This window comes from Chiloscyllium plagiosum, unplaced genomic scaffold (assembly GCF_037043375.1).
Source record: "Chiloscyllium plagiosum isolate Xiang-an unplaced genomic scaffold, Cpla_swu_hap1 HiC_scaffold_18, whole genome shotgun sequence".
Lineage (NCBI taxonomy): Eukaryota > Metazoa > Chordata > Chondrichthyes > Orectolobiformes > Hemiscylliidae > Chiloscyllium > Chiloscyllium plagiosum.
The window spans coordinates 13664334-13689473 of record NW_028270156.1 but is presented as its reverse complement, the minus strand read 5'-3'; the positions used below and the strand labels follow the sequence as shown (position 1 = coordinate 13689473).

Genomic DNA, 25140 nt, shown 5'->3' with positions numbered 1-25140 from the left:
GCACAAAGCCATGCTGACTATCCCTAATCGGTCCTTGTCTTTCCAAATGTATGCAGATCCTGTCCCTCAGAATCTCCTCCAACAACCTCCCTACCACTGACGTGGTCGATAGTTCCCTGGCTTTTCCTTTCAGCGTTTTTGTTTCTATTAATGGCGAGCTCTTCCATATTTGATCATGAAAGATTTGTCCACCAGTCTTATATTTTGTGACTTATGTATGGAGAGAGACTGGATCAATTAGGACTCTTTTCACTGGAGTTTAGAGCACTAAGGCAAGTGGGGGAGGGGGGGGGGGGCAGTGGTGGAATCTCAAAAATCATCAAAATTTTAACAGGACTACAGGTAAATGAAGGAAGTATGTTCCTGATCACTAGGAGCCCAGAACCAAGGATCACAGTCTCAGGATATGGAGAAGAACATTTAGGAGTGAGGTAAGGGGAAATTCCTTCACCTAGAGTACAGTGAGTTTATGGAATTCTCTGCCACAGAAAGCGGTTGAAAATAAAACACTAAATGTTTTCAAGAGTCATCTGTTATCGTTCTTAAGGTGAAAGAGATCTAAAGGTATGGGGAGAAAGCAAGGACAGAGTACTGAGTTTGATGATCAGCCATGATCAGACTGAATGGCATAACAGGCTTGAAGGGTCAAATGGCCTACTCTCTTGCTCTTATTTTCCATGTTTCTTTGGAAGGTTATGGTACTTAACCACATGGCTAATATAGTATGTCAGGATTAAGCTACAATGGAGTAGACCAGAACACTAGGTTTTTTTCCTAATTTGGCAGTAGTTGCCATCAAATATCACAAAACGCCCAATGATTTGAAATTAAATTCTTGTCTGAAATATTCAAACTTTTCCCCATCTGAACAAAGTTGAGTGTTGTAAATTGGGCAGTAACACACATGATACACAGAAATCTGAAAATGTGTTGCTGGAAAAGCGCAGCAGGTCAGGCAGCATCCAAGGAGCAGGAGAATTGACGTTTCGGGCATGAGCCCTTCTTCAGGAATGAGGAAAGTGTGTCCAGCAGGCTAAGATAAAAGGTAGGGAGGAGGGACTTGGGGGAGGGGCGTTGGAAATGCGATAGGTGGAAGGAGGTTAACGTGAGGGTGATAGGCCAGAGTGCGGGTGGGGGCGGAGAGGTCAGGAAGAAGATTGCAGGTTAGGAAGGTGGTGCTGAGTTCGAGGGTTGGGACTGAGACAAGGTGGGGGGAGGGGAAATGAGGAAACTGGAGAAATCGGAGTTCATCCCTTGTGGTTGGAGGGTTCCGAGGCGAAGGATAAGGCGCTCTTCCTCCAGCCATCGTATTGCTATGGTCTGGCGATGGAGGAGTCCAAAGACCTGCATGTCCTTGGTGGATTGGGGGGGGGGTTGAAGTGTTGAGCCACGGGGTGGTTGGGTTGGTTGGTCCGGGTGTCCCAGAGGTGTTCTCTGAAACGTTCTGCAAGTAGGTGGCCTGTCTCCCCAATATACAGGAGGCCACATTGGGTGCAGCGGATGCAGTAAATGATGTGTGTGGAGGTGCAGGTGAATTTATGGCGGATATGGAAGGATCCCTTGGGGCCTTGTAGGGAAGTAAGGGGGGGGGGTGTGGGCGCAAGTTTTGCATTTCTTGCGGTTGCAGGGGAAGGTGCCGGGAGTGGAGGTTGGGTTGGTGGGGGATGTGGACCTGACAAGGGAGTCACGGAGGGAGTGGTCTTTTTGGAACGCTGATAGGGGAGGGGAGGGAAATATATCCCTGGTGGTGGGGTCCGTTTGGAGGTGAGAACATGGAAAGGCCCATGTTGGTCATGACAGGAAATTGATTTGATACTTGATCACAAACAAATAGAAGCCTTGTAAGATGGATGCAAAATCAGATCAAAAATGGAATTAAACAAAAAATATATGGCTATAATCTTTTAAAATAAACCAAAGAACTGCAGTTGCTGGAGATCTTAAATAAACAAAAAGTGAAACTTATGGGAAAACTCAGATCTGGCAACATCTGTGGAGTAAAACAAAAAAGTGTTAGAGTTTTGAGTTCAGTTACCCTTCCTCAGAACTAGGAGCAGCAAGAAAAAGCCTTTTCAGAAGAAAGGTCACTGGACTCTAAACATTAATTCAATTTTTCAAAACCTCAGCTAGAAAGTTGCTGAAGATTCTGGACAATTACAATACATTAAATTAATATCACTGGAATTAAGAGTATTCATGATTATAAAGGAGGATTTTCTCTTTCAGTGCTCCTTTTGCATCTAGTGATTTGAATGCAACTTTCCAAACTTTTTAAAAAATCTAATTCCTTAAATAAAGTGCAATAGCACTTAAGTATGCCTGCATTTTAATTACAAATTAATATTAAATTCTAAATGTCAGGCTGAATATTTTCCTGGAAATCAAGATGTTAGCACAAGTTCAAAACTACTGTACTTTTCTGTTCTTCTGTTCTCTGGTGTTTGGAGAGACAGTAACTGTTTCATATGTTGAATTTGTCGTTTTAAGTCCATTACTTCCATCTTTAAATGACTGTGCTGTAGATCTTGATTAAGGACCTATCAACAACAATAAAAAAAAATTGGAAAGGGCAAATTTGCTGACTACACCCCACATCAATCAAAAGTTAGAGGTAGAAACACAGGGCAGGGTTAACTAGAAAACACTTCAAGAATTTGAGAATCCCTGTTTGTGCATCTACTAAAGTAAAAGAACTACCCACATACATTTAGCAAATATAGCCCAAAGTTAGAAACAATAGATTCTATTTATTAGGATTAACAAACCACAGCACTTATTGTACACATGAGCCACTAATCACTATGCAATGCCAATTTGCTAGTATTCCGAGATATTTTCTAATCAACATGTTCAGAAATGCTATTAAATACCTTTGGAGCAGATGGGACTTGAACCCATGCTGCCTTGCTCAGAAGTAGGGATGCTACCACTGCACAACAATACCTCCTTTCATATGGCCTTTTATTGAGCACGGTTATAGCGATCCAGGTGTTACCTCTCTTACACATACTTATCCTTTGACACAACTTGTTTATTTATTGTTCCTGCTTGTTTGCATCATGGTGCAATGGTTCATTTGTATCTAAAATAATGAAGGTTGCTGCTTTAAGAACATCAACCATTCAATAACTCAAACAATCTTTTAACTAGCAGCACACCTGCCCTGACAGCAACCCCAGATACCAGTAAAGGCACCATTGAAATAGCTTTGATTCAGCACTGATTTGAATCATCGAGTCCTGTATTAATTGTCCCATGTTACATAAGGTAATACTTAGGATCATTCTCAGAGTTCCTTCCTGCTGTTGATTCAATGCAAGTTCACTTCAGCTGGGATTGATGCTACATTCCTGAGTTTGTTATTACAGAGAAACATGATAAATATGAACAAGTGTAGACCATCTGGCCCAAATCCACTTCACCTTTCAACATTATCACAGCTGACCCTCTATCTCAATGCCATAGTCCCATCCTCTCCTTATACTCCTTGATATGTTTAACTTCAAGAAATCTATTTCTTTGTTTGTATGTTCAGTGACTTGGCCTTCACATCCTTCTGATATGGAGAATTTCAAAAGTTCAGCACCCTTTGAATGAAACAATTTCTCCACACCTCAATTCAAAATGGCCTGTCACATACTTTGAGACTGTAACCCCCTTGTTATGAGCCCCTTTGCTAGGGTTGCATCACCCCTACATAGTTTTTTCAGCCCTTATATATTAACAGGTCTTGCAGGGATAATGGGTTTCTATGATGATTCATTGTTCCTCAGATGTTTTAACATTGACAACTTGACTGTATTTTAAAAAGACATACTGCAACTTCTCAGTGGACAATACATTTTCTGATATAGTACACACAGATATGATTTCTGGTCTATGAATAACTAATTAAAGCTAGTGCAACAGTGGGCTATTGCTGGTCAGGCAGCAGGAAATGGACTCAGGATTTCCACTTCTGATTGCTATTTAATGATCCTCTTTTGGAAAACTAAGTCTGTCAGCTGACAGCATAATTTTGCATGCTAGTGGTGTCTTTGCAGTGAACAGCCTACCAACACTTGGTATCTAGATTTACATTTATTGAATGATTAGTTGGCTAGCTGGTATCAATAGAACTACATCTTAAACATGACTGTAATAATAAGGAGGGAGAAGATTTGACATGTGGCAGGTGGGGGAATATGTTGCACCGCTAAGTAAAATTCTTGTTATTATGCACCATTTTTCTGCGTTAATTTGACATATTTCCAATTACTGTTCTGCCTAAGCATTTTTTGCAATTTTTGCAAAATTTATTAACTTAAAAATTGTTCTTTTACAGTTGAGGCATCACATTTACAGTTAATGCAGCTTTTATAGTTTTGAAATTTTAGTTAGAAAATTTAATTTGAATTTTAAAGTTAAGTATTTACACCAACAAAGACTGATTTTGCAGCTATTTCTATTACAAATGGAGTGTGATGTACTTTCATCAGAAGATGCTCAAGTAGTTAGTTTACAGCAATGGTGCTCCAGTCAAACAGGTTGCAGACTGAAAAGTCGGAATAGCTCAATGTTACATCAAATTTCCCAGCTGTGTCTCTTATTTATTTGCTACCTTAGTATCCTTATATCTTTCTACTCATCCCATTATTAGACTTTTTAACAAATTATATCCGTTCCAGTCAGCTATGTCACTGCTTTCTGGAATTCTCTTTTCCTCTGCTTTACCAGCATCCTTCAAAATTTCCGAAGACCTCCCAGAAAACATTTTGTTTCAACCGTGTTCTCAATTCATTCTTTATGATAAAGGAGAGAAAAAAGATGCTGTATTCCAAACATAGGGAACGGAAAGTAATGAAGAAATATTCCACAATGCTCCTTTGCCTATTCGAGTTAGCATTTCAAATCTTACTAGTTCAGCTCAGTTCACCCTCTGTGCCCCTCCAACAATTTTTCATATCTCCCAGTTTGGTGACCTCTGCACTCCGGATACACAGTTCCATGTTACGCGAATAATGCATTGTGTATTATTACACAGTGTATAAAGCTCCTAAATCTTATGTCTTACTGTACACATGGGGACTTCACTAGCCTTCCTAACACTAGATGGTGTTGCTGCACCTCCAAATTCCAGGTGTATTTCCCTTGATGAAGCATTCCACATTCAAAATAAAAACGGAGGCCCCTTTGTGCTTACTTCTAACACCTTTTTAGCAGGCCTTGGGAATAATCTATTTGCCCTCTTTGGCTGCCTATCAGCCATATTTGCCCGATTTGCCAGGCCACATGCCAATTCACTTCTCTCATCATGGTTTTTGCTTTCAGCCTTTACTCACTCAACAGCATTGCCAAGAAGTGTTATCCCTGAAATTGTTATTGCACTATTCACTTCTGAAGATTTCAAACCCTTTAACACGAGTGGGTTTGAAATAGAGTGCTCCTTGAGTACGACCTCTTCCTTCTTGGCCAACCAGCCTTGAGCATGTATCCATTTCTTAATTGCAGCCCTGTCATGACTAGAGCCATAGAGATGCACAGCACGGAAACAGACCCTTCGATCCAATCTGGCAACCAGATATCCTAAATAAATCTGGTCCCATTTGTCAGCATCTGGCCCATATCAGTCTCAATCCTTTCTATTCCCCACTTCCTCTGGCAGCCCGTTTCATACATGCATCACCCTCTGTGTGAAAAGGTTGCCCCTTAATTCCCTTTTAAATCTTTCCCCTCTTGCCTTAAACCTATGCCCTCGAGTTTGGACTCCCCAATCCTGGGAGAAAGACCTTGGCTATTTACCTTATCCATGTTCCTCATGATTTTGTAAACCTCTACAAGGTCACCCCTCAGCCTCTGATGCTCCAGGGAAAATAGCCCCAGTCTATTCAAATTCTCCCTATAGCTCAAACCCTCCAAGGAGATAGTGAGGACTGCAAATGCTGGAGATCAGAGTCGAGAGTGTAGTGCTGGAAAAGCACAGCAGGTCAGGTGGCATCTGAGGAGCAGAGGAATTGACGTTTAGGGCATAAGCCCTCCATCAGGAAAGATGAGGGGCTTATGATCAAAACGTCGATTCTCCTGCTCCTCGGATGCTGCCTAAGCTGCTGTGCTTTTCCAGCATTACACTCTCGACTCAAACCTTCCAACCCTGGCAACATCCTTTTAATCTTTTCTGAACCCTTTCAAGTTTCACAAAATCCTTCCTATAGGAGGGAAACCAGAATTCATGCAGTATTCTAACCAATATCCAGTACAGCTGCAACATAACCTCCCAACTCTTGTACTCGATGCACTGACCAACAAAGGCAAGCATACTAAATGCCTTCTTCACTAACCTGTCTACCCAGGACTCCACTTTCAAGGAACTATGTACCTCTACTCCAAGATCTCTTTATTCAGCAATACTTCCCAAGACCTTACCATTAAATGTATAAACCCTACCCTGATTTGCCTTTCCAAAAGGCAGCACTTCACATTAACTCAATTAAACGCCACCTGTCACTCCTTGGCCCATTGGGCCAGATCCTTCTTTCTCTTATGACTTGTTTAGGACTGTTGTCTGACAGACAACAGACCAGAGTTTCTCCAACATTTGCTGTACTCATTAAGATTTCCAATATCTGCAGTATTTGGCCTTTATTACTATTTACCTATTGATTTGTTCACTGGTGAAAGAAAGTATTAATTTATTCTTTGGAACACTTATATTTTGATTAGATACTTACATTTTTATTTGCTTTAATGAACTCAATAATACTTCAGGGTAGCCTGAGGTGATGGGAAGACATTTAAAGAAGCTTTGAGGGGATTGACAAGCAGAGATATAAGATAAATGGGGTGAATTAAGATTGGACAGTGAGATTCAAATTGTTAACAAGAGAATGGGTCAGCCAAAAATAGAGAAACAAAGCAGGTCACAAAACCATTGGTGTCAGCTGGTAGGAGAAGATATGGGGATTGAATCACCAGAGTCAAACAAGTGTTCAGTCATGGCAACAACTTGTACTTAGTGTTTTTAAACACAGTAAAACACCCCGAAGTGGTTCACAGGAACATTATCAGACAAAATTAATGAGAATCAGTCATTCTTAAGAACAAAAATGAAGATAGACAGATGAATTTAAAACATCAAATTTCTCACTTACATAATGAGACATCCTTCTTCTACAATCTTCAACATATTTTTCTGAAGATGCATTGTTCTTAGTGAAACGATCTGATAGCTGATGACTAGTATCTACTCACTGAAGCTATATAATTTCTCTCCAGCATCGGTTTTAAACAGGTTACATGTATCTAAGGCTTTGTCACTTACACTTTTTGTTGAATGTACATTATTCCACAAAGACTTACTTTCTACTCAACATCCATGACCTCTCTTGGATGAAAAGTAACTTAAGAGTGGGAAGAGAAAAATCCAGTTGTTGTGGTCTATGTTGGGGCCAATAACATTGATCCGATTAGGAAAAAGGTTCTGCTGAGGGATTGCAAGCAGTTCGGGGGACAAATTAAAAAGTAGAACCACAAAAGCAATAATCTCCGAATTATGGAGCGGTGGCACAGTGGTTAGCACTGCTGCCTCACAGTGCCAGAAACCCGGGTTCAATTCCCACCTCGGGCAACTGTCTGTGTGGAGTTTGCACATTCTCCCAGTGTCTGCGTGGGTTTCCTCCCACAGTTCAAAGATGTGCAGGTTAGGTGAATTGGCCATGCTAAATTGCCCGTAATGTTAGATGAAGGGGTAAATGTAATGGAATGGGTCTGGGTGGGTTGCTCTTCGGAGGGTCGGTGTGTACTTGGGCCGAAGGGCCTGTTTCCACACTAAGTAATCTAATCTACTACCTAAGACATGTGCAGATGATGTGGGGTACATAACATTAGAGTAATAAATGCATGGTTCAAAGATTAGGTTGGAAGAAATGGGTTTTGACTCATAGCATTGAGGAAAAAGCTGTTCCATGAGGTTCCTTTGAACCATAATGGAATCAATGTCCCAGTGAATTGTGTATCTAAGGTTATAGAAAGGGCTTTAAGATTTGCTATTGGGATATCTGCTCGAAATCCTAATTGTCCGTGGCCTTTTCCTCCTAAGTGTATCTCCCGAGTCAGTACTGGAACTGAGTTTTTCAGTTCTCCACACTCAATCCCTCCTGCCAATCCATGGCCCTCACTTCTCAGCTGTCATCTTGGACATTTAGCCAAGTTATAGTTTTTAGTAAACGTTTCTAGATATCTTCCTATTGTGGTCATCCACTCATGATATAATTGTTGACTGCTAACCTGCCATGAACCTACACTGGGCCCATGGAGATTACTTTTTCTAATGTTTGACTAGTATGTGTATTTATATGTATTTACTGATCTCTTATGTCTTCCCTTCTGGTTCCAAACTGTAGAATTCATAGGTATGCAAAATACTTGGTGCTTCATCATCAACACTTTCTTTAAGCTCAAAATTCCTAATACTGGTGTTGTATAATGAAAGTTTTCTTGTCATGTGCAATAACCTTTTCTGCCCCTTTCCATTTCCTGAATCCTTCTGTATTTTATGAAAATCATGTCACCAGATTTACAACTTCTTCTGGACGGTCTGATGCAACATTTTTTCTTTGGCGTCAGCACCGACAAGAAGTGATTTTTAGTACTACATAAGTGAAAATTTTGGGGTCTGCAAAGACGGGATTAATGGGATTATACTTTTACCTTGTGTTTCAAACTCTTTACATTTGTTACATCTAGATTGGAAAAAAAAGGAGAAAGCGAGGACTGCAGATACTGCACAGTCAAAAGGTGTGGTGCTGGAAAAGCACAGCTGGTCAGACAGCATCCGAGGAGAAGGAGTCGACGTTTTGAGCATCATTTCTGATGAAGAACTTATGCTTGAAACACAGACTCTCCTGCTCCTCAGATGCTGCCTGTCTGGATGCGCTTTTCCAGCACCACACTTTTTGACTTACATCTAGATTGGTTCATTCTATTTTCTTGTCACTTCTTTTCATTAATAAACTTCTGTTTTATTGCTAATATAAAATCTACAACTGTGCATGTTTATGGTTCAGTGAGAGACTCTTGTCCAAACCAAAACAAAGATCCATCAAGCTAGATATGTCTGTCCAGTAATAACATCAACTGGGATAATCCTCTTGTTGATCACCATGGATACGCTAAACTGGGTCACCATATCTAAATATGGAATAGACAGACGTCTGACCTTTGTCCCAGATCTTTTCATAGCTACTACAGGTTGAAAATCCTTTATCTGCATAGTCAAAAACAAACTTTTGAAAACTGTGCCAAATGGACCTTTCGACACACTGAGTTCAAACCCTTTGGGAAAAAACAACTTTGGCTTTAATCTATTCAGGCCCAAACAGACTTAGAACAGGTGGCGTATTTGAAAACTAAGAATATCCTTTGTCTGAAAAATCTGGTGGCCCTGAAGCTTTCCGATAAAGGTTTTCTGACTCGTATTTCATTAAATTCTCAGGCTAAAAGAACACTTACATTGGGCGTGTTGGTTCCTTTCAATACATAGTACATATACCACATATCAATTTCATCTGTTTTACAAGAGATTCATATTCTTTATCCTCTGGCCTCCTTTGACCTCTTGACAAGCAACTCACAGCTTCTTCAATGGAATACGGTAATTCTGAATCCCATGTAAGACTTTTACCACTTTACCAAATACAAACTAGTTCTCATTCTCCATGTCCAAACATGGAGAGTTTACATCTTTTTAATTGAAACTTACTCAGCAACAATATTATGTCACTTTGGATGACAGCAGAGCTTATGAGATGTGCAGCTCTTCAATTTCACAGGGTAGAATCACTCTCTTTGAAGGTTTGAAATACTCATGTTTTTCAACCCTATTTTAGTCCTCTTTGTCCAGGGTTTTCAAATAACCGTTCAGCCAATTGATATTGAGGTACTGCCACCATCCAGTATGGTATAATTGAATAAATTAGCAACTAGGAAACTCAATGCTTGATTTAAATCTTCAGCCACAAACAACATTTTCTTGTTGTTTATCCATGTCATATCCACCTTCAGAACAATTTGCTTCATGGGCTGTGTCAAATGTGTGTCCATATACGTGGGAAGTGTGTTTAGCTGCAGCTCCTAATTTGCCTCATGGAAATATGTAGAGTTGCGGATGGACTCACTACAGAGCACCCATGAGGCTGAAAACACTGTGGGCAGTGTGTTTAATAAGCTGGTCTCACCACTAGCAAGGGCTACACAGACAGGAAAAAGTTGAGACCAGCATAAAGTCTAATAAGTGTGGACAGGTAGTGCAGGAGTGCCTTGTGGCCATTTCCCTCTCAAACAGTGTGAGTGAGTGAGCGAGTGCGAGAGAGTGAGCGAGTGCGAGCGAGAGTGAGCGAGTGCGTGCGAGAGAGAGCGAGTGCGTGCGAGAGAGAGCGAGTGCGAGAGAGAGCGCGTGCGAGAGAGAGAGAGAGAGAGAGAGAGTGTGAGAGAGAGAGAGAGAGAGAGAGAGAGAGAGAGAGAGAGAGAGAGAGAGAGAGAGAGAGAGAGTGTGTGTGTGTGTGTGTGTGTGTGTGTGTGTGAGAGAGGGAGAGAGAGAGAGAGAGAGAGAGAGAGAGAGAGAGAGAGAGAGAGAGAGAGAGAGTGTGTGTGTGTGTGTGTGTGTGTGTGTGTGTGTGTGTGTGTGTGTGTGTGAGAGAGAGAGAGAGAGAGAGAGTGTGAGAGAGAGTGTGTGTGTGTGTGTGTATGTGTATATGAGAGAGTGTGCGTGTGAGTAATTGAAAAACAGGACCTCGAAGGTTATAATTTCAATGCCAAGTGCTAGTGAAGCCAGAAATAGGAAGATAATACAGTTTAATACATGGCTAAAGACATGGTGTAGGAAGGAGGGATTTATATATCTTGATCATTGGGATCTCTTCCAGGGCAATTGGTATCTGTACAAGAAAGATGGGTTGCACCTAAACTGGAGGGGCTCCAATATCCTTGCAGGGCAGTTTGCTAGTGCCACTCAGGAGGTTTAAACTTGCATAGCAACGGGACGAAAATCAAAACGGTAGGTCAGCTTGTGGAAGGCTTGAAGAGAGGGGCTAAATCAAGCAAGTCTAGTAAGAATAACAGCATAATGTACATGGAGGGTATTTATTTTAATGCAAGGAGTATAACAGATAAGACAGATGAGCTTTGAGCCATTTGCAAATGTATAAGACTTTGATCAGGCCACATTTGAAGTATTGTACATAATTCTGGTTGCCGCACAAGGAGGAGGATGTGGAGACTTTGGATAGGATGCAGACGAGATTAATCCAGGCAATTTGCTGATGAGAGTGGATTAGCTATAAGGACAGGTTGGACAAACTTGGTTAGTTTTTGCTAGATTGTCAGAGGTTGATGATCAACTTGATAGAAGTGTAAAAAATTATGAGGAGCATGGACAGGGTGGATAGCCAGTCTCTTGCCTAAGGTGGAAATGCCAAATATGAATAGGATAGGTTTAAAGGTGGAGTCAGGAAATGTGAATAAGAAATGTGCAAGGAATTTTTTTTAAAAAACACAATGGGTAGGAGCATTCTGGAACGTCCTGTGGGGGAGGTTGTATCTGCTTCTAATACCCTCAAAAGGCATTTAGTCAGACACATGAACAGGCCATGAATAAAGAGAAAAAGATCATGTGCAGGGAGATGGGAATAGGTTATAATAGCATCATGGTCGACACAGACAATGTGAGCTAAAAGGACCTGTTCCTGTGCGTTACTATTTTATGTTCAAAATAATAGACAATTGATTCTTGGGCAATTCTTCACAGCAAAATTTAAAATCATACAGGAAGTAAATATTAATTATTCCCCATGATATCAGATATTTGTTATTAGTGACCTTAATCCTGCATTTTTTCTTTATTCAATGATATATTTTAAAACACCCTCAAAACATCTTTCAGCAATGCCATCTTAAACAAGTGCCTGTAACTAGATCCCCTTGAACGTTGAAAGTCAGTAATTATAGAGTCTTGCATTCTCTCAACTCCTAAAATGTTTTGCAAACGAAGCTGGAAATCATTTGTCTACCTTAAATTGTTTTGTACAGCTGCAGTCATCTGTTTAAAATGAGAGAGTTATCACTACAAAGTTGAACACCTGACAAAGTCAAAAGTCTCTCCGTGCCAGAGATGTGTGTGCATTCTGATAGTTTAAATACCAGCAATGACTCTGGAATTTCGAGTGGATTTCTGTAAGCTTTTATATAACTTCTCAAACTTTATTATACAGTCTTTTGGATTAAATGTCCAACTCCTTAAGTTTATCAATTATTGACCAAATCCTGTAGACTTGCTATCACGCTCTTTGTAAATGTTGTTCATAAATTAGAATCTGCAATTTCACCTCAGTATCCAGCTCAGTCGTATGTGGTTCCGAAAATGTTATACCCTGTATTTCTAATTTTACTCCTTCCTGGTCAGGAATAAATCAAAGCCACACCTTGTTTCTTCTTGGCTAGCGAAGTGAGTTGAGGCAATATCACCAAAACCAGTTTTCAAATGCTCATTTAGTTCCAATGCAAAAACTTTGGTGGATAATCATAATTCATAATCCTGCAGCATAACTCAGTCATTTCACTTTAAATAGTCACCACAAGCTTTGTAACAGTCAGGAGAAGGGATTACCTTCTGCTTTCTTCATCTTCTCACTTGTAGAGATCAAGGTTAATCCTCTCCTACCACGCCTAACACACTGACATCCATATGTCAAATTATGCAACCAAAGATTTACATGGGTTTTATTATAAATCCATAGATTAGCACAAACACCAGTTTGTCCCTTTTTTTGGATCCTCTACCTGTCCAGAAGCTGACTACCCAGTGGGAAAGACCATGTTTGTTTTATTTTAATAATCCACCACTAAATCACCCAATTAAAAAAAAAAGATGACAAATGCGGCCTGCCAAGGGTCAATGTAACATGGGAGAAAGTGAGTACTGCAGATTCTGGAGATCAGAGTCAAAAGGTGTGGTGTTGGAAAAGCACAGCTGGTCAGGCAGCATCAGAGGAGTAGGAAAGTTAACGTAACCAGCATAAGCTCTTCATTAGGAATGGGGATGGTGGTGCTGAAGATACATGGGGATGTGGCAGGTGGGGCTGGGAGTAGGTAGCTGGGATTGCAATAGGTAGATGGAGGTGAGGGGTGATGGTGATAGGTTGCAGGGGAGAGTGGAGTGGATAGGTGGGAAGGAAGAGGGCTGGTAGGACAGTTCAAGAGGGTGATGCCAAGTTGGAGGGTTAGATATGGGATATGGTGGGATGACGGGAGATGAGGAGATGACAGGATAGATGCTAAAAGGATGTTTCCCTTTGTAGACTCATCAAGAACCAGGGGTACATCTTAAAATTAAGGGTTCTCTTCTTAAATCCAGAAAACAGAAGGAAGCCTGCAATCTTTTGCAGTACCTCTGGACAACAATATAGATAAATTTCTAGCTTTTCAATGGAAGGGCAATTAGGGAATGGCAACAAATACTGGCTTTGCCTCAGAAGCCCACAATCCATGCAAGTTTAGAATAATCTAAGACAAAGCAACCTGCTTGATTAGCACTCCATCCATCACCTTTAAGTCAATCCTTCCATCACCAATATGTAGTGGCAGCTGTGTGTACCATCTTCACGTTTGAATACAGTAACTCACCCACAGGCTCCTTTGACAACACTTTGCCAATAAGTGACCTCTACCTTCTAGAAGGATAAAGGGAGCAGAAGCACAGAACACCAGCATCTACAAGTCCACCTCCAAACTTTTGATTTGTAATAATGGAGCCACTTTTTCGTTGCTGAGTCATAAATTCTTGAACTCCTTTCCTAACCGCGCTGTGGACATACCTGCATCCCATTAATAAATAAAAACAATATAACAAGTATTAAGGTATCAATTCTTTGCAATTAATGGAATAATCCTTTCCTTGAATATTCAAAGTCAAAATGTCAGTTCAGCTCAATTGTTGGAATTACATTTTAAATGAAGGAAAAAGAAAATCTGAACCTAACTAAGCTTCAGCAAGTAATTATTTTCAAGCACATGGAACATAACAGCAAAACATAGCAGGTGCTGGAGATCTGAAGTAAAAATAAAGTGCTGGAGAAACTCAGCAGGTCAGGCAGCATCTGTGGAGAGAAAACCAGTTTCAAGTTGAATAACATTTCTTATAAACTAACAGATATAGAAAAGTTCTGGGGTTTATGTTGTGAGAAGCAGGAGGGTCAAATGGAACAGAAAGGCAGGTCAGGGAGGGGAATCAAAGGTGCTATTGAATAAGAGACAAAGGAAATGGTAATTGTTGTAATGAAGGCATGACATAAGTCCATTGTAGGTTCTAAAGACTGAAAGCAAAATCATGAAAAACAAACCACAGACACTGGGGTTGGAGATCAAATGGAAACCAGAGTTCATAGTTTTAAGTGGTTGATTCAAAAGCACCTAAATGGAAAATAAGGTATTATTCTTTCACCTGTGTTGGATTTTGTTGGGGAAAAAAAAAGTGATAGATTTAGGTCAGAAATGAGCGTGGGAGAACAGGAGGGTGTATTGAAACTGCAAGAGTTATGCTTGTAGATTGAGCAGAGCTGCTCTCCAAAGCAGTCATCCAGCCTATGTTTGGCCCCGCTATGTTTGGAGATTGCATTAAGGGTAGCGAATGTAGTGGACTACACTGAAGCAGGTACAAATAATTTGCTGTGACAACTGGGAGCACAACGAGAAAGTAAAGGGTCAAATGTTGCACCATTTGTGGTTGCATGGAAAGGTGGGGCAGGGAGGAGAGTCAGAGTGCAATGCTGAAGATGAGAGATATCAGCGTGACGGAGAAATGGATCAGTGTTGTGCAGGGAATGGTCGTTGTGGAATGCAGAGAAGGGACGAGAGGGAAGAGGTGTTTGGCATGCTCGTGTTGAATGGCAAGGGCTGGTTGGTTGGAAAGCTTGGATAAGTGGAACCCTATCAATGACCCTGGAGGGATTGGAATGGGTGAGGGCAGATTTGGGAAATAAATTGTACACAGCTGAGGGCTCTGTCAATTTTAGGTGAGGAAGAAAGAAGTCATGTTAAAAGCACCATTGTGGAAGCATCAGAACATATGTAACAGAGAAAAAGAAGAAGGGAGAATGGAATGGAGTCCTTACTGAAAGCAGGTCATGTGGAAGCAAAGTCATAGTAGCTGCAGAAGTTAGTGGGTTTCTAAATAAACTCAGTAAGCTGACTATCCCTGGAAATGGAAATAAAGTAAAGTAAGGGGAGAGAAATGTCAGAAATGGACCAGGTAAAGCTGTGGAGAGGATGAAAATTGGAAGCAAAATGGACTAAATTTTCCAGCTCCAGACAGAGCAGGAAGCAGCATTGGGACAGCTGTCAACATACCAAAGGAAGAGTTGTTGGATGGTGCTCCCAAGTTGGACTGGAACATGGTATATGCCACTATAAGACACCCACTAGTGATGTTTGGAGAAACTGAGACAATTTAGTGGAGAAAGTGATCAATTGAGAATGAGCTCCACAGATGAAGAGGAGTAGTGGTGGATGGGGGCTGTTCAAACATTCTTCAAAGAAGAAACAGTCAGCCCTCAGACTATTCTGACACTGGACAGAAATGCAGAGAGCCTGCACACCCAAGTGAAGAGAAGGTGGTTAGGTCATCAGAACAATGTTGAAAGTAGTTGGAAAGAGCCCAAAATGCAGAAAAACAAAATTGAGATAGAAAGACACAAGTTCAGTTGAAACAAACAATGCACCTGCCAGGATGATTCTGTTTGTGGATGTTTGGGAAGAGATTGTAAGCGGCTGTTTGAGGTTAGGGAAATAAAGAGTGGGGAGCCGTGGGGGACAAGATCTCCAGTGAGGTGATCATGGAACAAAATATAGTCTCAAAGAGCCTTACATGTAACAGATTAAAACATTGTATACTGTACAATACAAAGAATCTTAATGTACAAAAAGGATAAGAATCAATTATTTTAGTGCTACCTGAGGCATCTTTCCGTCTTGGCCGAATAAACACATTTCATTTTCCACACGATGCAACCAGTTACTGTTTTCTTCAAGCATTTTCTCTGTAATTTTCAGCTTTTGTTGAATATGATTGTGTTGTGTAATTAATGATGCCAGCCTACGTTCATGCTTGCAAGATGCCTAAAGATCCAATAGGTAGATTGTCAAGTTAAATCAAATAGCTGTTAAAGATGTAACTCACTTTAAAAGAATTACCTGTACTATAAAAATACATTAACTTGAAAAGAATTCAGAAGAAAAAGCTTCAGATTTTAAAACAATATAAACACCAGATTAAGTTTTTTGTTTTCAGCAAGGGTCACACTGCAAAATCACAAGATGAAGTACATTTAATCCATGGTTTGGTTATCATGGTGTGCATGCTCAACAGGTGCTAACTTTGTTCAAGAGTACAGCCTGAACAAAGCCAGAAGATGACTGGATGAGGTCAGGATTCTAATTAGATGTCCATTCCTGGCCTTCTCACGTTATACACAACAAATCCAGCATCCACCTGGCAAGGAAACTTCAAAGACCATATGAAATTGAAACACAAGTAGGCTGTTGAGCCCCTTCAGCCTGCTCTGCCATTCAACAGGATCAAGATTGATCCAACGTTCCTTGCATCCACTGTCCTGCTCTTTCTCCGTTACCCTCAATTCCCCTCCTGGTCAAGAATCAATTGCAGCCTGAAATATATAGGACTACCTCCACAGCTTTGTGGCGAGCAGTTTCAAAAACTCTCAGCCATCTGAGGGATTAATTTCCCCATCATCTCAGTCTTGGACTGATGCTCCAGTATTCTGAGAGTCGTTACGCTTATCCTAGACTGTCCCATGAGAAGAAACATCCTCTTAGCATTTACCCTGTCAGGCCTCCAAAGAATCCTAGTTTCAATGAGATCACCTCTCATTCTGCTAAACTCTAATTAATAGTCTCAACCTGTTTAATCTTTGTTCTCATGACAATCCCTCCACATGAGGGGGATCATCCTACTGAACCTTCTCTGAACTGCCTACAACGAAATATCTTTTCTTAAATTTCTGTTAAATCAATTGTTCTCCCTTAGATGCTACCTGTCCTACCAAATATTTCTAACCTTGTTTCTTTACACTTCACATTTTTATATTTTCAATTTGATTTCTACACTACAGAAGAGTTATACCACACCCAGGTGCAATGTGTAAATACTGGAGCATAAAAAAAACTTTCTCCACAACTTGTTGGTATCTAATAGATTCTGCTGATGGATGTTACCTGTTTAACAATCAAAGGCAATAAAGTCAACCGGTGTTGTGTATTGACTGGCAGGTATTGACTGAGCAGCACGGAAGCTCAGTGGTTAGCACTGCAGCCTCACAGCGCCAGGGACCCAGGTTCAATTCCAGCCTCGGATCACCGAATGTGCGAAGTTTGGACATTCTCTCGGTGTCTGCGTGGGTTTCCTCCGGGTGCTCCCGCAATCCAAAAAGATGTGCAGGTCAGTGAATTGGCCAGGCTAAATTGCCCATAGTGTGAGGTGCATTAGTCAGAGGGAAATGGGTGGGTTACTCCGGAAAGTCAGTGTGGACTTGTTGGGCTGAAGGGCCTGTTTCTATACTGCAGGGAACCTAATCTAATCATATCTGCACACAGTTTGTGCTGAATTTACGTCTTAACCCAAGGTGTCTACAACTGGGATTTGCTCCTTAACCTATTTAAATAAGACAAAAGTGCACAGTGCTTGTCAGGAGGCTCTTTTGGTACAGTGGTTATTTCCTTACCTTTGAGCCAGAAACCTGGGCTCAAGTCCCACTTGCTTTAGAGGTATGTAATAACATCTCTGATCAGGTTAAGTAAAAAATACCTGTGCTTTAGTTGTTATGGGTTTCTGTGACACTGTGGTAGTGTCTCTGGATAAGAGAGCCTTGGTTCAAGTCCCACCTGCTCTGGAGGTGTGTAATGACATCCCTGAACAGTCTGATTAGAAAACATATGCAACAATGGTTGCGGTAGTGTTCAATTCCAACCTGTGCAGGAGATGTGTCAGAACATATTTGAACAGGATGATTAAATGGGTAGCACAATGGCTCAGTGGTTAGCTTTGCTGCCTCACAATGCCAGGGACTTGGGTTTGATTTCAGCCTTGGATGACTGTTTGCGCGGAGTTTGCACATTCTCCTGGTGTCTGCATGGGTTTCGTCTAGGTGCTCTGGTTCATTCCCTCCACAGACCAAGATGTGCAGATCTAATTGATTTGCCATGCTAAATTGCCTATAGTAACCCGAAGAGGTGTGAAGGCTAGGTAGAATAACCAAGGGAAATGCAAAGTTACAGGGATAGGTTCGTGGGTGCATCTGGGTTGGATACTTTTTAAAGGGGCATTGTGGACTCAATGGGCTGCTTCCAGACACTGTAGGGATTCTATTCTGTGAAAACAACTTAGATATACAAGAATCTAGTGGTGCAGTGGTAGTGTCCCATCTCAGAACCAGAAAGTCTGGGTTCAAGTCTCACCTGACCCAGCTATGTCAATAAAGAGTTTAAACAGGTGGATTAAAAATAATTACTTATATATGTATACCATAGGTGCTGGAATGTACTTTTACCCGATTGAATAGCATTTCGTTTTGATTTTAATAAGGTTCCTTTAAAATTATTATCCAAGTTACAGCACCCTTATGGAACAATCTAATCTTGTTTTTATTTGATCTCTAAAAAAACACCTTAGATGTGTAGACAAAGTCAGTCAGTGTAAGGGGAGAAACAATTGGAGTGGGAAGTATAAACAAACAAGCCTCCACCAAAGCATCCTGGAATTGGTATATTCTTCATAAATAAGGTGGGGCCCTTTAATATAACCTGTTATCACGGAGATCATTCACTTCATAAATGGCTCCCTCAGCCATACAAATAATCCTTCCACTGGTGACACAAAAGGATGGGAGAAGCGGTTTGTGTCTTCAAAAACATGCTGTGCCAAGGTGCTTATTATTAAAGATCCAGTTTAAGCTGTACTGGATGCAAGAGAAGCACCATGGTTCAGTCTTATTACATAGTTACTTTGTCATTGTAGCCATTCGATGTGCAAAACTAAAAGCATATTAGTAAGAGATAAAAAGGTTTTAAAGTCCTTAACTCCAACAAGAACATATGAAAATCAAAATAACATTTGCATCTGATGCATGCAGTGGAAAGTATAAAAAAGTAAACAAGGACACGTCAAAACAAAGAAAGCAGCTTCTACCTACTTCACAAAACAACTTTATCATTAATTAATCAATATAAAGGACTAAAATAGACTCTATTATATTTCAGCTGGATACAACAAGACTTGTGTAGCCTGTTATACTATGTACTTAATCATATTAAAACTGAAATTTGTTCTTTTTCCAACTTAATTGCAAGGTTTCACAAATTTAAATCCATTCTGCTGTATTCCAAAGTAGTGATCATAGCGTTAATGTGGTCTAACACCATTCACTCGCAATATATTTTGCTTTTGCAACTCCCTTACTTTTTTCTGGAGTTACGGGTGCAAACAAGCATTGTGTGCATAGAAAACATTGCATGCAAGGTCTGGATCATCCTTTGATGTCATTTTAATAAACGCGAGAAGACAAACTTGGATTTAAACAGCAAGCTTCATAGTGACTGTACATCCCAAATCACTTTACAGTCAATGAAATAGTTTTAAACTTTTATTACTAATGCAACATGGAAAAAGTTGGCATACAGTAAGCTCCCACAAACAGAAGTGTGAAAACAACTGGTTAATCAAGAGCTGTGATGTTGACTGATATTGGCCAGAAAACTGGGAATCATTTCCCTGCTCCTCTTTGAAATAGCGCCAGAGTTTTTTCACGTTCACCTGAGAGAACAGACAGATCCTCACATTAATGATTCTTTTGAAACACTGAATCTCTGGAGGTGCAACGTTTCCTCAATACTCAAACAAACTGGACTGTCAGTTTATGTAATTGAGTTCAAGTCCTGAAGTAGGAGTGAACACACAACCTCTTGACCCAGAGGCAAAAGTGCTTTTCACTGAACCATAGTCAGTCAGTAGCAACAAGGAAGTGTTTTTCAGGGAACAATGTGTAACTCAAGTACAGAATTGGTTTAAAATAACTACAGAAACGAGGCAGCAAGCCGATCAGTCAATTTTCCAACCCATGAAAAGTTAACTACCAAGCAATTACCTTTTCCATTGCATGGTCACAGGAAAACAGTTTGGCATATTGCTGGTGCCGTTTATAATAATATATTTTTAGTTCCAACTCTTTCAGTCTCCGCTCTAAATCTAAGCAGGTTACTCTGATTTTCTGTCGTTTGCTGAAGATATTTTCAAGGATACCTTCAAATCTGGAAAATAAAAAGACAACCATGTACGACAGAATGCTGCCATTTGTTCTTTTCAATTGTTTTACTGAGGATTTGAAGTAAAGGATCAGTTGAATTCTGCAACTAATTTATTCCCAAGTACACCAAGTTCTTTATCAAGACTTTACATATTATGTCCAATGATGCTCATTTTCAGAATTTGCCTGAAATACTTGCAGCAATTCTTATAAGTTACAAAGTGTGAAGAAAGAGACTTCAATTTGCATGTCAATGCTCTATCCTAACATCAACCATACAATTAACACTGTCTTGACTCACCATTTGTGTTGTGTCGAAATAAAAGTGATGATGAGGGATAATTAGATGATATTTAGAATATAAAGTGCCTGTTGTTGTCTGTAGAGTTGTTACTTTGGAATTACAAACTACTACAATTGGTAGTGCTGCTCCACTTCCACTAGGGGGACAGCATGTTTATAGAGCAACAGGTTTTGAAAGGCAGTTTCCACTCTAAATATAGAAAAGTTTTAAGTGGAAAGTTGACAGGGAGCTTGCTTAGATACAACAATTTTAAAATCACAGAAATATAATTTCAGTAATAACAAGAGCACATAACCAAATTTAGCAAATAAAATTAAATTAAAAGAATAAAAGCAAAACACTGCAGATGATGAAAATCTGAAATAAAAGAAACAAAGTACTGGAGAAACTCAGCAAGCCTGGCAACATCTTTGGAGGGAGAAAAACAGAATTAATGTTTTGAATCACAGGAAGAGTCATATTGGACTCAAAACATTAGTCTCTCCACAGATGCTGCCAGAGCTAAGGAGTTTCTTTAGCATTTTCTGTTTTTATTGCAAATAATCATTATGTTTGTAGAAATATTCTTGAAAAAGAACATAGTGAATATTTTGTCCGTCAAAAAGTTGTCCCACATCAATGCTCAAAGACAAATATTTTGTGCTACGATATTTGAGATGTTTCATTTTTGCAAAAGTTGCATGGCATCAAAGACTAAAATTTATGGCTCGTAGGAGATTTAGAAACTTCTCCAGTGGAGAAAAGTGTCATCAAATGATTTCGACATTTGAGGAGAGGAGAAACAAGTGACTTCAGAATAAGCACAGAGTCAGTGTTCCATCCATCTTCCAAAGTTGACTTCACTTGGAGCACGGGAAAAAGCTGAGGTTGTAAGAGCTGTTCCCTTTAAAGTATTTCCAGTTTTGGAGTTGATTTACTTGAATTCTAAGAGCAGCGATTAGTGTTTAATACGCTGCTACATTTTTTGGCATTTTTGGGGAAAAAAAAAATCAAAACAACGGCATTTTAAAAAGGGAGGAAGACAGACAAAGGGCAGTGACCATGTGGACAGTGATTTAAAACAGAGAAAAAAATCTAAACTGCTGTCTGACCCACCAGTAACCTACACAACTGCTGCCTATTTTCAAGTATTTCTGGACATCAGAGTTCGCTCTAAGAAAATAAATCACCACGAAATTCACAGCTGACCTTGGAGAAATCTGTGTGTGGGAGCTCACAGCGAGACAGCAGTTAAGTGGCTTTTAAATTTCAACCTTATTGGTTTTCTTTTGTGAATCTACAATAGCGAGTAGAGAGAGGATTTTTTGATTATATGTTGTTAGTGTGACCTGTCTCTTGACTAAACTTTAAAAATATTAAACATAGGTACTAAGCTAGTGTTTTTAGAGCAGTAAGATTGTGCTATTTGCTGCACCTGTATATTGTTAAGTTGCAAAGATGAGATATGCTTTTCCTGTTGTATGCTGGACATTAGGGAGAGTTTCCAGGTTATTGATGATTATGTCGGCAGGAAGTGAGTTTGGTTGCGAAACTTATTGGATTGCATGGATTGGTTAGAGTGGCAGTTAGAAGCAATGAGGAATTTACAGGAGCTGGGGGTGTGGTGGATGGCAGTTGAAGGGAAGGAGACAAACTGAATATACAGTCAAGTAGATGCGTGACCTCCAGGAAAGGTAGGAGAGGGAGGCATGTAGCACAGGAGTTCAAGGTATGTAGTACAAGATTCTGGTACTAAGATTGGCTGAAGTGAAACAAGGGGAATGCCAGGTCCCAAGCAATTGATTGTGATAGAGGACTCTTTAGTTGGAGGCCCAGACAATTCTGCGGCTGACAACGAGACATCAGAACATTGTGTTGCCTCCCTAAAACCAGGATCAAAGATAACTCTGAGATGGTACATTATATTCTTACAGGGAAGCAGGACCAGCAGGAGGTCGTTGTAATGACATAAGGAGTGAAAAGGATGAGACTCTGGAGGAGAGAACACAGGAAGTTAGGCAGAAATTTAAGAAGTAGGTCCTCAAGGATAGTAATATCTCTATTACTCCCAGTGCCTTGAGCTAGCAAGGGTAGGAATAGGAGGATAGAGCAGATGAATGTGTGGCTGAGGAGCTGGATCATTGGAATGTCTTCTGGGTAGAAGTGACCTGTGTAAGAAGGATGGATTGCACCTGAAATGGAAGGGGAATAACATACTGGTGGGGAGATTTGCTAGAGCTGCTTGTGAGGATTTAAACTTGTAAGGGGGGGTGGGGGTGGGGGGGTGGGATGCAGGGAGATAGTGAGGAAAGTGATCAGTTTGAAATTGGTACAGTCAGGAAAAAGAGTAAGTCAAACAGATCGGGCAGGCAGGAACAAGGTAGAGAATAAGGTAGGATTGATATCACAACAAAGATGTGGCTAAGGGATGGACAGGACTGGCAGCTTAAGGTTCCGGGGTATCGATGCTATCACGAAGAATCAAAAAAGGGGGATGAGAGAGGAGAGGGACTAGCGTTTTTGATTAGGCATAACAATATGGCTGTGTTTGGGGGGGGGGGGGTAATATTTCTGGGAATACATCCAGGGAACCTATTTGGGTGGAACTGAAAAATAAGAAAGAGGTGAACATGTTATTGGGATTGTGGGAGCTGGCACGGCCCTTGAGAGGCACAGTGTACTGAAAAATTTCAAAATGTAACATTTGTTGAAACAAATAGCTGCAGCTGCGTTGCCATTGTACAAAAATTCAAATTTGACAAGTTTAAATTATGCCCCAGATAGCAAAGTTCAATTGAATTTGAATTTTACTGTTTTGGATGACATCAAACCAATGAAATAATCTGATGTTTTGGGGGATAAAAACAGATGTTTTGAAGAGTTAGGGGGAGAACAGCAAAGAATAGCCAAGCAAGCAACAACTGCCAAGCTCTTTGAAAGGTACCTGTCTATAAAAAAAATTGTGCGGCAGAAGACTGAAGAAAAGACAACCCAGAAAATCTACGAAGGAGAATGGACACAGCTGGCTGACTTTGAGATGTGATTTTTTTCTTTGTAAATCTGAACCATGGTTTTTATTGGACCAGTGAGCAGCCAACCAAGCAACAATTGCCAGCAGAATAGCTCTCTAAAATTTACCTGTCCATAAGAAATTTGTGCAGCAGAACCCCGAAGCCGACCTATAAAAAAATCTAGAGAAAGTTTGACATCTGAAGATGACAGCTGGTTTTGAAATTGATTTGCCGTAAATTTAAGACGTACTTTATTGGACCAGTATTTTGGAGTGGGAGGTAAAAGATAGGTTTAAGAGAAACGAGTTGTAAATAATTGTTGTCGAATGTTCTCTTTTAGACTTTGAGAATAAAACTGTTAAATGTTTCTGTAAATAGTGATATTTCGGATAGCTCTTTGCCACTCAAAATTTTAACAGATTACGGTGCAAGGTGGGCTTTTCTGTGTGTCTGGTTTAAATCAACAGAGGGATTTACCCTGTGTCATAACATACTTGTATCATCAGTAACCACAGGCAAGGTGCCAGAAGAGTAGAGGTTGCCTAATGTGATACCACTATTTAAGGAAAAATGGTAAGGCAAAACCAGGGAACTATAGACTTTTTGTCTTTTATATAAATGATTTGAATGTGAACATAGGAGACATGGCTAGCAAGTTTGCATACATCATGAAAATTGGAGGTGTAGTGGACAGTGAAGGTTACCTCAGAGTACAACGGGATCTTGATCAGATCAGCCAGAGGCCGAGGAGTGGCAGATGGAGTTTAATTGAGATTGATGTGAGGTGCTGCATTTTGGAAAGGCAAATCAGGGCAGGACTTTCTTAAAGGTAAGGAGCTGGGGAGTGTTACTGAACAAAGAGATCTTTGAAGTGCATGTTTATAAGTCCTTGAAAGTGGAGTCACAGGTAGAGAGGATAGTGAAGATGACTTTTGGTATTCTTGCCTTTATTGGTCAGTGCATTGAGTAGGAGTGGGAGGTCATGTGGCGCCTGTACAGGACATTGGTTAGGCTACTAATGGCATGCTGTATGCAATTCTGGTCTCCCGCTATAGGAAGGGTGTTGTGAAACTTGAAAGGGTTCAGGAAAGATTTACAAGGATGTTGTCTGGGTTGGAGGGTTGACCTATATGGAGGCGCTGAATAGGCTGGGACTATTTTCCCTGGAGCATCAGAGGCTGAGGGGTGATCTTATTGAAGTTTATAAAATCATGAGGGGCATGGATAAAATAAATAGGCAAGATCTTTTTCCAGAGGTGGCAAAGTCCAAAACTAGGGGGTATTGGTTTAAGATGAGAGGGGAATGATTTAAAAGGGACCTAAGGGACAACATTTTCACGCAGACAATGGTGCATATATGGAATAAGCTGCCAGAGGAAGTGGTGGAGGCTGATCCAATTCCGACATTTAAGGAGCATCTGGATGTATAGATGAATAGGATGAGTTTAAAGAAATATGGACCAAATGCTGGCAAATGGGACTAGATTTATTTCGAATGGCTAGT

The 25140-nt window shown here is 40.4% G+C and overlaps 1 protein-coding gene across 4 annotated transcripts in view; it reads right to left on the bottom strand.

Moving 5' to 3' along the window:
* The window catches only part of kif18a (kinesin family member 18A), a 109319-nt gene that overhangs the window by 27960 nt on the left and 56219 nt on the right, over positions 1–25140 (bottom strand). For all 4 annotated transcript variants that reach the window (XM_043705435.2, XM_043705436.2, XM_087996306.1 and 1 more), the window contains exons 10-12: positions 20184–20346; positions 15979–16143; positions 2416–2537 (exon numbers count right to left, since the gene is read on the bottom strand). In XM_043705435.2, coding sequence (XP_043561370.2) covers positions 2416–2537; positions 15979–16143; positions 20184–20346 — 450 coding nt within the window. The remainder of the gene's footprint in view (positions 1–2415; positions 2538–15978; positions 16144–20183; positions 20347–25140) is intronic.